Source organism: Phyllobates terribilis, unplaced genomic scaffold (assembly GCF_046119375.1).
Source record: "Phyllobates terribilis strain yellow unplaced genomic scaffold, ASM4611937v1 Scaffold_11__3_contigs__length_659146591, whole genome shotgun sequence".
Classification (NCBI taxonomy): domain Eukaryota; kingdom Metazoa; phylum Chordata; class Amphibia; order Anura; family Dendrobatidae; genus Phyllobates; species Phyllobates terribilis.
Genome location: NW_027362771.1, coordinates 309,163,933 through 309,180,287, shown reverse-complemented (window position 1 = coordinate 309,180,287; position 16,355 = coordinate 309,163,933). Strand labels below are relative to the sequence as shown.

The 16,355-nt window shown below is 44.2% G+C and overlaps 1 protein-coding gene across 8 annotated transcripts in view; it reads left to right on the top strand.

The window, feature by feature from the left end:
* Positions 1-16,355, top strand: part of AHCYL2 (adenosylhomocysteinase like 2) — a 107,369-nt gene that overhangs the window by 78,080 nt on the left and 12,934 nt on the right. For 4 of the 8 annotated variants that reach the window (XM_073652518.1, XM_073652519.1, XM_073652524.1 and 1 more), the window contains exons 3-8: positions 614-757; positions 6,735-6,835; positions 8,122-8,224; positions 8,366-8,460; positions 14,223-14,329; positions 14,473-14,589. In XM_073652518.1, coding sequence (XP_073508619.1) covers positions 614-757; positions 6,735-6,835; positions 8,122-8,224; positions 8,366-8,460; positions 14,223-14,329; positions 14,473-14,589 — 667 coding nt within the window. The remainder of the gene's footprint in view (positions 1-613; positions 758-6,734; positions 6,836-8,121; positions 8,225-8,365; positions 8,461-14,222; positions 14,330-14,472; positions 14,590-16,355) is intronic. The other 4 variants (XM_073652522.1, XM_073652520.1, XM_073652526.1 and 1 more) reach the window with 1 other exon arrangement.

Sequence of the window (16,355 nt, the reverse complement as noted above, 5' to 3'; positions counted from 1 at the left end):
AGTGTACTGACTGGGACCCCACCGCTGCGTACTGGGATTAGTGGCTGCTGGTGGGTACAGCAGATCATCTCCCATAAATCTGCATATATCTGACTATTTCTTGTATTGGAAAGTAAAGGGGAATTTGGCGCTCTGTAACTCATACAGGTAACTGTTTAATGCTGTGCCGATATATAATGCAATTCATCAACACAGACATTTGGACTTAAAAACAAAGTGGAGGTTCAAGGATTCACAATCACTTTTGTGAGAATCAAGATAGAAGCGGAGTACCGTCACATTGCAAAGTATAATAACCGGTCATTACAGCTCAGATCCATCACCTATATCTGAAAATACAATTGTACTGTTAATAGAAGAGTCGTGGATATTTCATATTCCAGATTTCTTCCTCCCCTTATGTGCCTGGCACTACAGCTTGGTACACGTTCATTTCCAGTAATGCTTTAGGAGCCGACCTTCATTCCTTAGTAATTCGCTACTTCATTTATTGATAAGTGTGCTAGCAGATCAAGCAAAGTAAACTATCTTGTTCAGATGTTTCTGAACAGCTATCATAAGAGGCAAAAAAATATATTTTTTTGCCTTTGCTGATTATATCCTCTTTCACTAGCTGCTTCCTACACAGACAGCTCAGATGATGAGACCTCTCCGCGGGACAAACAGCAGAAGAACTCCAAGGGCAGCAGTGACTTCTGCGTGAAAAACATCAAGCAGGCGGAATTTGGTCGTCGGGAAATTGAAATTGCTGAGCAAGGTAAGGGTGGTCTGGTGTTGTGAAGATACTTCACCTTAATTAACACGAAGTGTAGCATTAGCAGAAATTCTCTTTAAAGCGGTCAGTCACGAGATGAAAAATGGCCAGTTCTTGCGCTTATTTTATTCCTGCTGATCCACTGAGCATTCGGGTTTTTGGTTGTTTTTTTTTTTTGTTAAATTCACAGCTCTATTTCAGAGATATGGGTACTTTTTTATTTAGTACTCTTTTATTGTGGTCTTTATGATGTCACAGGATTATCTGAGCAATGTGTGCCTTTAGGCTGCACTGCGTTATTACCCTGTGAACAAAACCCCCTTCTAAATACCATAGAAAGTAACACAAAATTAAAAGGCCTGTATCTCTGGAACTGTATGGCAGAAATGAAAAAACAGAATACTCAGGAGCAGCAGGTGTAAAAGGGCAAAAATTGGCCATTTCTGACATGGTGACAGTTCCTCCGAAAGGAATCTGTCAGCAGGATTTCAAACTATTTATATGCGCATGTAGCTCTTTCAAAGACAAGTCCAGCAATACCTTTACATGGCCAGTCTGTTCCTCCACTACTGAGAAATCAGTGTTTGAATTGATATGCAGATGAGGCTGAAGAATTATGGTAGATCTGAAGCCTCCAACACTCCTGCTCTATTCCCCGCCCAGCACTACCTTTTTTGCTTAACTGATAGCTCCTGTACTGTGCGATTTTAGGCAAAGGAACTTATAATCAAGCTGGAGGAAGTGATTCTGGGCAGGGAATAGAGCTGGAGTGACAGAGGCTTTAAATCTACAGCCTCATTTGCATATCAATTCAAACGCTGACTTCTCAATAATGGAGGAATGGACTGGCCATGTAAATGTATTGCTGGACTTGTCTTTAAAAGATCTACATTCACATATAAATAGTTTGGAGGTGAAATTCTTCTGACAGATTCCCTTTTAAATAAATTTATCACCAGGTTTATGCCCCCCCCCACCCAAGCGTAGTATAAAGTAGTGACGGAGACCTGGATTCAGGTGCTGGCACTTGCAGTAGTTTTCAGAAAATCACAGTTTAAAGAATACAATTGAGCAGACATATTCAGCCCACTCTGCACCTGATAGTCCTTAATGGTTATGTACGCCTTTGCACTTTTCTTATATATTTATATTTTTTTTTTGTAATTATTCATCTGCTTTCTAAATATAAAGTTAAGCAACTCTCTCAATAGTGTAAAAAAATATTCTACCATTTTGCAGTATGTCTAGAAGTCTTCTAGATGAGTGCAAAAATTATTATTTATTATTATAGTGCCATCTATTCCATGGCGCTTTACATGTGAAAAAGGGGTATACATACAAGAACAATTACACTAATCCTGAACAAAACGTGACGGCGACTGGTACAGGAGGAGCTAAGACCCTGCCCGCGAGGGCTCACAGTCTACAAGGAATGGGTGAGGGCAGAGCTGGTCGTGCAGCGGTATGGTGGAGTGATGGTTAATGCAGGTTGTACGCTTGTCGGAAGAGGTAGGTCCTCAAGTTACTTTGGATGGTTTCCACGGTAGACGAGAGTCTGATATGTCGGGGTAGAGCATTCCAGAGTAGGGGTGATTCACGGGAGAAACCTTGTATGCGATTGTGGGAAGATGAGATAAAAGGGGAGTAGAGAAGATGATCTTGTGAGGATCTGAGGTTGTGTGCAGGTGTGTATTGGGAGACTAGGTCACAGATGTATGGAGGAGGCAGGTTGTGGATGGCTTTGTATACCATGGTTAGGGTTTTGAACTGGAGTCTCTGGGCAATGGGGAGCCAGTGAAGCAATTGACAGAGAGGAGAGGCCGGGGAATAGCGGGGGGCAGATGGATTAGTCGGGCAGCAGAGTTTACGATGGATTGGAGGGGTGCAAGAGTGTTGGAAGGGAGGCCACAGAGCAGGAGGTTGCAGTAGTCGAGGCGGGTGATGATGAGGGTGTGCCATAGGTGGATTATAATGAGGGCAATCTGGCCTACCGCCCGGGGCTCCGGGGGACTCATGGCCCGATTGCCCTCTTTATAATATGTGGGCGCCAATGCGGCACATACCGGCAGGCAGAGGCGTGGGGTGCCCCGGACTACTCCCCCAGCAGCTGCGCACGGCCGCTGCTTCTTCTTCGGCCGGGCACCTGTTAACTTCCCTGTGTGCTGGCCCGGCCGCGTCACAGCTATGAGACACGGCCCTGTGCGTGGCCGTGTCTGCTAGCATGACGTCACGCAGTGTGCACCCTGCACTGCTGCACCGGAGAGGAGCTGGACGGCTGGAGCCAAGCCGGGGAATGGTGAGAGTGTGAAGGCCGATATCATTGTGTGATGTCTGTTTATATGTATTTTTGTGTTTCTAATGTATTTGTGTATGACTGCGTGCGGCCTCCCGCTGTCTCTGGGGGGCACCGTGCGGCCCCCTGCTGTGTATAGATGGCTACGTGCGTCCCCCTGCTGTGTATAGATGGCTACGTGCGGCCCCCTGCTGTGCATAGATGGCTACGTGCGGCCCCCTGCTGTGCATAGATGGCTACGTGCGGCCCCCTGCTGTGCATAGATGGCTACGTGCGGCCCCCCGCTGTGTATAGATGGCTGCGTGCGGCCCCCCGCTGTGTATAGATGGCTACGTGCGTCCCCCTGCTGTGTATAGATGGCTACGTGCGGCCCCCTGCTGTGCATAGATGGCTACGTGCGGCCCCCTGCTGTGCATAGATGGCTACGTGCGGCCCCCTGCTGTGCATAGATGGCTACGTGCGGCCCCCCGCTGTGTATAGATGGCTGCGTGCGGCCCCCCGCTGTGTATAGATGGCTGCGTGCGGCCCCCCGCTGTGTATAGATGGCTGCGTGCGGCCCCCTGCTGTGTATAGATTGCGGCCTCCCGCTGTGTATAGATGGCTACGTGCGGCCTCCCGTTGTGTATAGATGGCGCTGTGCGGCCTCCCACTGTGTATAGATGGCGCCGTGCGGCCTCCCGCTGTGTATAGATGGCGCCGTGTGGCCTCCCGCTGTGTATAGATGGCGCCGTGTGGCCTCCCGCTGTGTATAGATGGCGCCGTGTGGCCTCCCGCTGTGTATAGATGGCGCCGTGCGGCCTCCCGCTGTGTATAGATGGCGCTGTGCGGCCTCCCGCTGTGTATTGGAGGATTGTAGCAGCTCATATTGTGTGTAGGGTCTCATACTGTATATAGGGGATGTCAGCATACTTAATTGTGCTCAATATTAAGTAATACAATTAATGTAAAAAAATTATTATAATATTGTGCCAAATTAATTTCACATGATCTATCACAGGGGATCATGTGACATGTCACGTGATACATCGTGTGTGTGTGGTGGGGCCTTCTAAACTGCCCGGGGCCCTTGCTACTCTTAATCCACCCCTGGGGTGTGCAATAGTGTTTTTGCAGGTTCGTGGTTGAGGAATGTGCAGATCCGGGAGATATTTTTGAGTTGGAGTCGGCAGGATGTGGAAAGGGCTTGGATATGTGGTTTGAAGGAGAGATCGGAGTCCAGCGTTACCCCAAGGCAGCGAGCTTGCGGGACTGGGGAGAGTGAACAGCCATTGACGTTGATAGGTCGGGTGGGGGGGTGTGTGAATGAGATGGTGGAAAGATGATGAATTCTGTTTTGTCCATGTTAAGTTTTAGAAATCTAGCAGAGAAGAAGGATGAAATAGCGGACAGACATTGTGGGATTTTGGTTAGTAGGGAGGAGATGTCTGGGTCCGGAGAGGTAGATCTGTGTGTTATCAGCATAGAGGTGATACTGAAAGCCGTGAGACTTAGCTGTCGCAAGCCAAAGGTGTAGGTGGAGAAGAGGAGGGGTCCTAGGACTGAACCTTGGGAGACATCGATCGATAGGGGGCGAGATGAGAAGGTGGTGTGTGAGTGGGAGACACTGAATGTCCTGTATGTTAGGTATGAAGAGATCCAAGATAGGGCCATCTCTGTAATGCCGAGAGATCAGTTTGTAGTAAGAGGGAATGGTCCACTGTGTCGAAGGCAGATGACAGGTCCAGAAGGAGGAGTACAGAGTAGTTTCGCTTGGATTTGGCGGTTAGTAGGTTGTTGGGGACTTTAGTCAGGGCAGTTTCAGTAGATTTGTGTGGTCGGAAGTCAGATTGGAGGCGGTCAAAGAGAGAGCAGGAGGAGAGGTGGGAGAACAGTTCAAAGTAGACATGTTCCAGTAGTTTTGAGGCACATGGGAGAAGTGATATGCGGTGATGGCTAATCAGAGAGGATGGGTCAAGGGAGGGCTTTTTGAGGATGGGTGTGATCGAGGCATGGGGAAAATGTACAAATCTGCCAGAGTTGCTGGTTTGGATGGCTGTGTTCTGTCCTCTCACTTCTATAAGTGTTAGGGTACACCCAAACAGCATTCAGACCGAAAATCTATCTGGGTGGAAACCAGGTTACACATGGACCAATGTTAATCAGTGTGTGTGCTCATGAATGTTTTTCTACACAGACCAACAGTTTTTGGGAAACTTATCACAGCATGCACTAGTCTCGTCAGTTACTTGGATAGACTCGTCTACACATTTCAATGGATGCAACAAAAAAATAATTGACACAATACATAGAAAATTCATATGGCATTGGTTTAACAGATCCATTGCAAATATTAACACATGATACCGTATCTGGCCTTGTATATTTTTATTATTTATTGATGGTATGAAACAAATGCCTTACAGATGTCAAAAACTAACATACATGTAAGTTGCCAGAAGGGGTTTGTACACAGATCTCCAAAGTGTAGAGAGTGAGGAAACCATCTACAGTCTTTGGGAGGGTAGAGAAAATGGGCTATAGACAATGAGGAAAGAATGTAGAGCATAAATAAGTGCAATATTAGAGCTATAGTGACATGAAAGCAAGTGAAAGACATCGCACCCTGGATACACACACAGCTCACATCCAGCATACTTTACAGGGAGGGACACTCCAACAAGAGAAAAATCTGAAACTTAGACCAGACTCCAAATTTCATATCTGGTATCCAAGACTGAAGACTAAAACTTAGTGCAATTTTATTAACTAAAAGTCACCACTAACATATTTAAAAATACTTTTTTTTTCCATGGCAAAGGTGTCCATAGCTTTTAATAATGCGCTTCAGCCTCCGCCATCCTCTCCTGATTGCTTTCTTCCTATGCTGTTTATTTAGAGAAATTGAAATTCAACAGCAAGAAGACAAATGGAGACCGATTCATCAAAGCTTTTACGTCACTTTTGAAAAGTCTACATTTTTGTACAATGCAGAGTTGCACAAACAAATTGTAACTCTTGGCGTTTTCACGCCAGTTTGTGTCTGTGGGACCGGGATGCGGGCATGACCAAGGCCCACCCATCAAATTTATCAAAGGTGCGCTGGCTTTTGTATGCCAGCAATGCTACTCCAATCCTTCACCGGAGGCACATGCGCCAAATTCATTAAGTTGGCATGCGCATCTCCATGAATTCGGAACCTGCTACTCCTGCAAGTCTGGCGAAGCGTGATTGTGTGCTACGCCAGTCTGATGAATCTGCTAGGACTCCACCACTCTCCTCATGCTGCTGCTGATAGTGATTGTGAAATGTAAAATATTGAACTCTTTTCTCAGAGAAAGGTATGCACTTCTATAGTGCCATGGATATTACATTCATTGCCCATCAGGAGTGTTCGATGCGATTAGATTAAACTTTCAGATTACAGATTATACACTTGATCCATGTTGACCACCTCTCTGAGAAGACCACACACTTGTCCAGGCCAGATTTCCTGAGACTGTTTGTACGTTCCACAATACCTTATGCATGTTGGCCATCTTCTTGCAGATGACCAACCTCTAGAAAAGCTTCTTCAATCTAAGTTTGAGTGTCTGTCTCTTAAGAAGTCTCACTGTAGTCAGTGGTTGATGCTCTTATAACGTTGCTGTGAAATCTTTAGCCACAGGCGTTGGATGTAATAGATTTTATCATTTATTTTGTGTCATGCAGAGATGCCTGCATTGATGGCTTTGCGCAAAAGAGCACAAGGAGAAAAGCCATTAGCTGGAGCCAAGATTGTTGGCTGTACTCACATAACGGCACAAACTGCGGTGAGCGGAGGCCTGCGGGTTTTTTATATTTATTCTTTTAATCAAATGAGATAAACTATTATTACATTTAGTCAAGTTTTTGATTATTAAGAAAAATTTTGCATTATTTTAACCTATAGGACATTAGAAACCCTGAGTTCTATCATTTTCTCAATGGCTGAGGAAACCTATTTCACATAAGTGTAGAATTAGATGTACCCATCGTGGTGTTTTGTGAGACCTGTGGTAAGGATATAATTTTTGCCATATCATAAGTGGAGAAATGTGATCACATTACATGCATATATAATTGGCCTAAATTTTATCAGAAATATGACCCTTATCAAATTCCTTATGGTTGGTAGACAGGCATGGTTTCCTTAGGACTGCTCAAGACATCATCTTAATAGTCTTGGCTTCAAATGCCGTCTTTACTGTGACAAGGTTACAAGTAGCAGTCTTTTGTATTCTCCACTATACTTACGATATACTGCTACCTTTTTCCACTCCGTTGCCACAGGATCTGTCCTCCAGTAGATTTATGCTGTCTGTTGAGCATGCTCAGATGCACCTATTGACCCTTTCTAATAAAACAACTGACACCTGGAGTGTGGTTCCGCTATGCTATGCAGAAGATCCCATTAATGCCAGCTGCATTTGCACTTAATGACCCTAATAAAACTAAGACACTATCACTGCTGTATATGCAGGGGAGCTCATGATTGGCTCTGGAGATCCCCATAAACCACCAATGAAATGTGGAGCTTGTAAATGGTAATGAATATTGGGTCACAGTCACTACATTCAAAACTATCAATGGTCGCATCATCCATAGAAATAAAAATTGTCCATATTTTTTGACTGTGGCTTATAGTTAATTTAGTGACAAAATGTATAATTGGTGGAGAAAGGTTGAACTTGATGGACCTAGGTCTTTTTTCAACCTATGTAACTATCTCTATCAGAAAGCTGACCGGGAGCAGAGGGAGGGGTGTGCATCACTGAGGAGAAGCAGGCTGCTGTTGGGAGATGTAGCTTTTTGCAGATAAGAATAGGACCACACATTCAGCTCTGTGAAGCTGGATCCACATAGGGCAGAAGGTGGTGAAAAAAAGACAAACATGCAAGGAAGAAACTATTTGTTGAGCTGTATATTAACAATAGTCATGCAAAAATCGTGTTGTGTAAAATAAAAAATAAAAAAAAAATTGTGAGAATAAAACTTTACTGTATTGCTAATCTCCACTTAACCATGAAAATATAATGATGGCAGGAGACCAATTGCTTCAACTGCTTTAATTTTCCAGGTCCTGATTGAGACCTTGGGCGCTTTAGGAGCTCAGTGTAGATGGGCCGCCTGCAACATCTACTCCACTCTAAATGAAGTGGCTGCCGCCTTGGCTGAAATTGGTAAGTGTTTAACACCTTAGTGTTTTCTTATTGCACAGACACCTGTATACGCCTGGTAAGCATATATTCTCTATGCTGTGCAGGTTAAGAATAGTCCTGATGAGAATGTGTAGGTAATGTGTGAACCTTCTCCATTTCCAGGTGTTCCCGTATTCTCTTGGAAAGGGGAATCAGAAGATGACTTCTGGTGGTGCATTGACCGGTGTGTAAATGTGGAAGGTTGGCAGCCCAACATGGTGAGCCTTTTGGCTTTTTGGTTTGTTAAAAATTGAAACTACTCAAACTGCGATTTTGTCAGGAAATGATTGTCCGTGAAAACCTAGAATTAATAGAACGTGCCTAATGACCTGTCTTCTAGTGCAAAAAGCTTTTGTCAGTCTTCTGTGGCTGAGGGCAAGCTGGGAAGTCTTCTCTGCTGCTTCATGTATACTGATCATTGAAATGGTAATCGAATAGGCAGTTACCACTTTTTGCAGAGATGTCAGCTGTGCTGTGTAGGAGTACATAGTGTTGCACTATTATGTACTATTATGACTACCACCCATGGGCAGGGGGTAAATACTGAGTCTATATGGCAGCACATGGTACCTTACTAAGCAGCTGTAGGCACTGTGTGCACCAACCAGCACGCACTATATTCGAGTTTCTCACTTATAGATGATATGCTTCTAGGCGGAGATCTATCAGTTCTCTGAATGCTGATCTTTGTATAGCCCTGCCCCAACCACTGATTGGCAGCTTTCTGTCTATGCACAGTGTACACAGAAAGCTGCCATTCAGTGGTGGGGTGGGGTTACAGAGAGCAGGAGGACTACATGGCACAAGACAACTAGCCCTCTAGTGATAATCTCCTAATAAGACACTGGTTTTATTGAAACAGCACACAGCTTAGTAAGTGACACATCACTGGAATCAGGGTCTCTGCACCTACATTATGCTACTCCCAGATTATATAGTCTAAATCTGCTAAAGACCGTAACTGGAGTATGTAAATTGGGTGTTTTTGTAGCGTAAGATATTAATATAGTCGTATATAGTATTAGTATATAATATTGCTCTTGCTCTATATGTCCTGATGCAGTAAATCTGTCTATAACCACCTTCTGTGTGAGACAGTCACAGATTAGTCCTCTGTCTCTTCTCCCCCGGCTGTGTTCTTGTGCGGCGGTTGTATGTGAGTCACATGCTCTGTACTGCTACCGCCTGGTGACTGCTGGATTCTTATGGCCTGTCCCTGTCACTGCTCAGGCTCTTAGTTATACACTGTGTTAGTCTGTTTTATTAATGTGTCCCAGGAAACATGAATTAACTGTGAGGAAGCTGCAATGGTTAACCCCGTTTTGGGAAGGAGCAGCTTGAATGTGAACATAAATGTGGGCTCTCACACAGCCCATTGATCATTCTGATGACTCCACAATGGTTGTTGCCCAGACTCTGTAGTGGACTGCGATCTGCCAAGTAGAAGTTGCTTAGATACACATTGGTCAGAGGGGAAGTGCACAATACGTGGGGATGTGCCCCAGCATCTCAATCAGCTCGTAGATGGTGGGAACTGTACGTCCAGCTGGGACGCCTCTGACTACTTTTGAGGTTTGGCAAAAACAGCTTCTATAGATGTCATAAAACCGTGCAAAAGGGACGTCAATAGCAAATAGATTTTGTCTCCCTGGCTATATATACAGGGTGGTCCAAAAGAGGTGGACAGAAAATAATAACATTTATTTTGATTTATATATAAAATTATATTTACTAACACAAGCATAACATTGACTATTAAATTTTATTCTGAACAATAATACAAAAGCCCTTAAATTTTATTAACGCAGGTGCTGAAACTGTTTTCCATTACGATTTGCACAGCTTTGAAATCTGCCTCTTACGCTTCGACAAACTTTTTTGCACAAGTCTCTGGGTATTAATTTCTTGAAATGCATCTCTTATGTAATTTTTCAAATCACTGACACTTTTTGGTTTTCGGCTATAAACTTTGAAGAATGAAACGTGGAATCTGATTGGTTGCTAAGGGCAGCTGAGCCAGTTTCATTTTACACCATGTTTGATAAATCTCTCCCTTCATAACCTTATTATCTTTCTGTCCACCTACTTTTGGACCACCCTGTGTGTATATATATATTATATTATATTACAGACCAAAAGTTTGGACACACCGTCTCATTTAAAGATTACTGAAGGCATCAAAACTATGAATTAACACATGTGGAATTATATACTTAACAAAAAAGTGTGAAACAACTGAAAATATGTCTTATATTCTAGGTTCTTCAAAGTAGCCACCTTTTGCTTTGATGACTGCTTTGCACACTCTTGGCATTCTCTTGATGAGCTTCAAGAGGTAGTCACCGGAAATGGTCTTCCAACAATCTTGAAGGAGTTCCCAGAGATGCTTAGCACTTGTTGGCCCTTTTACCTTTACTCTGCGGTCCAGCACACCCCAAACCATCTCGATTGGGTTCAGGTCTGGTGACTGTGGAGGCCAGGTCATCTGGCGTAGCACTCCATCACTCTCCTTCTTGGTGAAATAGCCCTTACACAGCCTGGAGGTGTGTTTGGGGTCATTGTCCTGTTGAAAAATAAATGATGGTCCAACTAAACGCAAACCGGATGGAATAGCATGCCGCTGCAAGATGCTGTGGTAGCCATGCTGGTTCAGTATGCCTTCAATTTTGAATAAATCCCCAACAGTGTCACCAGCAAAGCACCATCACACCTCCTCCTCCATGCTTCACGGTGGGAGCCAGGCATGTAGAGTCCATCCGTTCACCTTTTCTGCGTCGCACAAAGACACGGTGGTTGGAACCAAAGATCTCAAATTTGGACTCATCAGACCAAAGCACAGATTCCCACTGGTCTAATGTCCATTCCTTGTGTTCTTTAGCCCAAACAAGTCTCTTCTGCTTGTTGTCTGTCCTTAGCAGTGGTTTCCTAGCAGCTATTTTACCATGAAGGCCTGCTGGACAAAGTCTCCTCTTAACAGTTGTTGTAGAGATGTGTCTGCTGCTAGAAATCTGTGTGGCATTGACCTGGTCTCTAATCTGAGCTACTGTTAACCTGCGATTTCTGAGGCTGGTGACTCGGATAAACTTATCCTCAGAAGCAGAGGTGACTCTTGGTCTTCCTTTCCTGGGGCGGTCCTCATGTGAGCCAGTTTCTTTGTAGCGCTTGATGGTTTTTGCAACTGCACTTGGGGACACTTTCAAAGTTTTCCCAATTTTTCGCACTGACTGACCTTCATTTCTTAAAGTAATGGTGGCCACTCGTTTTTCTTTACTTAGATCCTTTTTTCTTGACATAAAACAAATTCTAACAGTCTATTCAGTAGGACTATCAGCTGTGTATCCACCAGACTTCTGCAGAACACAACTGATGGTTCCAACCCCATTTATAAGACAAGAAATCCCACTTATTAAACCTGACAGGGCACACCTGTGAAGTGAAAACCATTTCCGGTGACTACCTCTTGAAGCTCATCAAGAGCATGCCAAGAGTGTGCAAAGCAGTCATCAAAGCAAAAGGTGGCTACTTTGAAGAACCTAGAATATAAGACATATTTTCAGTTGTTTCACACTTTTTTGTTAAGTATATAATTCCACATGTGTTAATTCATAGTTTTGATGCCTTCGGTGTGAATGTACAATTTTCATAGTCATGAAAATACAGAAAAATCTTAAAATGAGAAGGTGTGTCCAAACTTTTGGTCTCTACCCTCTATCTCTACCCTCTATCTCTACCCTCTATCTCTACCCTCTATCTCTACCCTCTATCTCTACCCTCTATCTCTACCCTCTATCTCTACCCTCTATCTCTACCCTCTACCTCTACCCTCTACTCTCTACCCTCTACTCTCTACCCTCTACTCTCTACCCTCTACTCTCTACCCTCTACTCTCTACCCTCTACTCTCTACCCTCTACTCTCTACCCTCTACCCTCTACTCTCTACCCTCTACTCTCTACCCTCTACTCTCTACCCTCTACCCTCTAAACCGTCCAGTTATACTGCGATGGCAGAAGAAATACAAAAGAAAAAAAAAAAATGACAGCAAAATGTGAACGCATCCTTAGGGAGATAACATTGCTTCTCTGCCCATGCAATTAGGAGTATTGCTGCCAATTAGAAGTCCCCTTCTACACGTATTACTGCTGATCTCCTGAGCTAATGGAACATGTAATAACGTGGCAGGGGTGTCTTCTGCGAGCTCGGGAGCAGCAGTGCACCCGGAGAATAATGAAGCCTTGTATACATGTGAATGAGGCACAGTTATCGATCTCGCACTCGTTTAGCTTATTAGTGACCATAAACCCTAACGGGCTGCGGCAAGCGACGCGTGAACTGAAGCTCTACCTTTAACGCTGAATGGACTGGAGCTTTTCCTAGGCAGAGCTCATTTTCTAGACGACCTACTAAGTACAACACTAATAACACATGAACATCTGGATACCTGAATTACCATTAAAGGGGAACCTGTCCCCACGAAAATGCAGTCCAATCTGCAGGCAGCATGTTATAGATCACGGGGAGCTGAGCTGATTGATATATATAGTTTTGTGAGAGCAGATTCAATATAACCTGTGCTTTCATCAATTACCTCTCGTCTTTGTGGGATTTTCAGTCCAGTGGGCGGGTCTATCAGTGACTGACAGCCAGCTCTGTATTATACAAAGGAAGCTGTCACTGATAGGGTGTTGCAAAATGGAGTAATAACCTTCCTTATTCAAATTACCATTTACTGGGCTAACTTAAGGCCCCGTCACACATAACGAGATCGCTAGCGAGATCTTTGATACGTCACGGTTTTTGTGACGCAATAGCAATCTTGCTAGCGATCTCGTTATGTCTGACAGGTAGCAACGATCAGGCCCCTGCTGTGAGATCGCTGATCGTTACAAAGCTTCCTGGACCATTCCTGGGTCGTTGCGCTCCCGCTGGGCAGTGTGCATCGCTGTATTTGACACCTTCTCAACGACCTCGTTAGCAATTCAGAACTGAGACACGTAGGCGTGAATAAATTGGTCTTTTCCGCGCCCCTGAAGTGGAGGAACCCCAAAACCGTAAGTGTGAAAATAAAAAAAATAAAGTGGTTTAATGCTTAATTCCAGCGGGGATAATGGGTTCCTATGGGAGAAAGTGCGGCCGCAGGTGTGTAAAGAATTGACATGTTGATTCTTTTTACGCCCGCGCTTTCTCCCATAAAAGCGCAGCGTATATTTACGCAGTGTTTGTACGGCAAAGTGAATTTCACATTCACTTTGCCGGCAGATACAGAGGCACATTGAGCATTTTTAAAAAGCGTGCGCAAAAAAGCGGTCAAAAATGCACGTAATTTTCCGAAAAGTAATTTTATGCACGCCTTTGTGACACAGTACAGTCCCTATCAAGGTGTGGATCGTTGAAATAGCTGCTGTGTGAAAGCGTCCCAACGACCGCCAAGATCGTTAGTTAGATCGCTGGGGCGGCCAAAATCGTTGGGAAGTTCTGCATGTTTGACAGCTCCCCAGCGATCACGAAACGACTCTCCAGCGATCCCAAAACCGTGACGTAATAACGATCTCGCTAGCGATCTCTTTGTGTGATGGGGCCTTTACTTGTGCAATGGTTTTCTAGGGTTTTCTAAACATCCATTAGCCTTCTTACACAGTTAGCGAACACAATGTACCAATAAAACACTGGAGTGGTGGTTGTTGGAAATGGGCCTCTATACACCTATGTAGATAATGCAATAAAAACAAGACGTTTGCAGCTAGAATAGTCATTTATCACATTAACAATGTATAGAGTGTATTTCTGATTCATTTAATGTTAGCTTCATTGAAAAAAAATGTGCTTTTCTTTCAAACATAATGAAATTTCTAAATGACCCCAAACTTTTGAACGGTAGTGTATATGTATGTATACATACATATAAAAAGTTTGGGCTCATTTAGAAATTTTATTATTTTTGAAAGAAAATATATATATCTCTATATCTGTTATCGTTGCAGATCCTTGATGATGGTGGAGACCTCACACACTGGATATATAAGAAGTATCCGAACATGTTCAAAAAAATAAAGGGCATTGTGGAGGAGAGTGTAACGGGTGTGCACCGGTGAGGAGCACCTGATGTATTACATATGAAATATTATAGTGTATGTCACTATAATATATGCTATTATAGCTCAGTACCATACAGATGTTGTGGACCTTGCTCATCATACGCAGTGGCATTTACAAATGTCTTTTTGGTTACAGCCTGTACCAGTTGTCTAAAGCCGGAAAGCTTTGTGTTCCTGCCATGAATGTCAATGATTCTGTCACCAAGCAGAAGTTTGACAATTTGTACTGCTGTCGCGAGTCCATCCTGGATGGGTAATGATCACTTTACGTGTTAGAACAGAACATTTCTAATATTTTGTATTGCATTGTATTTTCTTATACGTGATATAGCTGCCAGACCACACCTGACTTCCGTGTTCCCCTCACTTCTATCCAGCATGTGTGAGCAGTTGAATAAGTGTGTGAAAAACCATCCCAACTCCTTATTCTGTACAGTAAAGCACCGCACTTGTACTATACATACAATTATTAGCAATGACATCTAGTCCTTCATAAAGAATATCACACAAATAGCCCATGGGCCTCTCGTCTGTCTGCAGATAGTAACTGAACCAATACATAGCATGCTTATCTAAATGACCTCCATGGTACATTACCACATTCATTGTATACAAGACATTGTGCATTATCGGGGAGTAGTATAAGATTTCCTCTCTTAATTGGGCTTCACTTACACAGAAATGGAAGCTGGCGAGTAGATAAGTTGTATGTTGTTTGCTCGGTTTCCCTGCTGTAAAGCCTTATCATTGTTTCTTGATTAATGAGTAACTTGAAAAGACTGCATGGAAACCTTGGGATTGGCTTCTCTCCTGTTTTACTAGTCCATTGTTCTTCCCTAAATATTTGCTCCAGGTAGATAAACTGATTACTGGCCTTGTTTAGTAATAGTAGTTGTGGGGAAAGACCAAGGAAATTCGAGGCCCTCATACAAAATAAACCCCACACCATTTGATGGATGTTGGCCAAAAGATGGTTCAACTGGCAGCTCTTTTGTCCATCGCTCCTGTGGTCTCCGAGCGAGCTGCCCCCTGACATACCTGGCAGCTGCTTATCTGAGAGAGGACCCAAGGATCGGCAGTCTGAATCAAACATGCTGGATACTTAAAGGGGTTGTCCGTTTAAAAGTGATAAGTCTGCAGTCACTCTGTGTGACTGCAGACTTATGAATCCCCCCCCCAGCGCAGGCACTGTGCTCTGCGGGGATTCACCGGTATGAGACCCGGTAATGGAGGGTGTGTATGTGTTATACATGCCCCAGGCCAGTGGGCGTGGCCTTGCTCTCCATACACTTGTATTGAGCGAGGCCGCGCCTTCTAGTCGGACTCTCCCACTGGCCATCCACGTCACTAGATGGGGAGTGGCCTCACTCCATACAAGTGTATGGAGAGATGTGGCACTGAATGGCCGGGGGTATGTACAACGTATACATAGCCTCCGGTTCGGGGTCTCATACCGGCGAATCCCTGCAGCACACAGTGCCTGCACTGGGGGGATTCATAAGTCTACAGTCACACAGAGTGACTGCAGACTTATCACTTTTGACCGGACAACCCCTTTAACTTCCCTGTCAATGAATTGACCAGTGCACCCATACATATTAGACTGGCGGCCAAACCGCATTCGGCTGACGTTAGCCCAATGAGTATGGGGGCACACTCTTCTTCATGAATCGGGAGTATCGGACGAATGATGTGCACCTCACCACAAATTTTACTCCAGTCCCTGCTGGAGTAAGATTAGGCGCGTAGCAAATGCTGTTGCTAGTCATGCCACCATACCGCTACAGCTCCGCCCACTTTGCCAGAGTTGGGTGAAAATGGCGTAAGAAGTCACAATATTTTATCGCAGCTTTGAGTTGGGCCAAAATTCTGCAACTTTTCAACTCTCTTTATGCCAGAATACCGACGAGAAAGCTTTAATGATTTGGGCTCAAAGTGTCGTGTAAAACATTTACCTCCTCTGGTGGAGGCTTATTTCACTAGGAATAAAAGGATAGTCAGTCTGAATCTGACAAACCT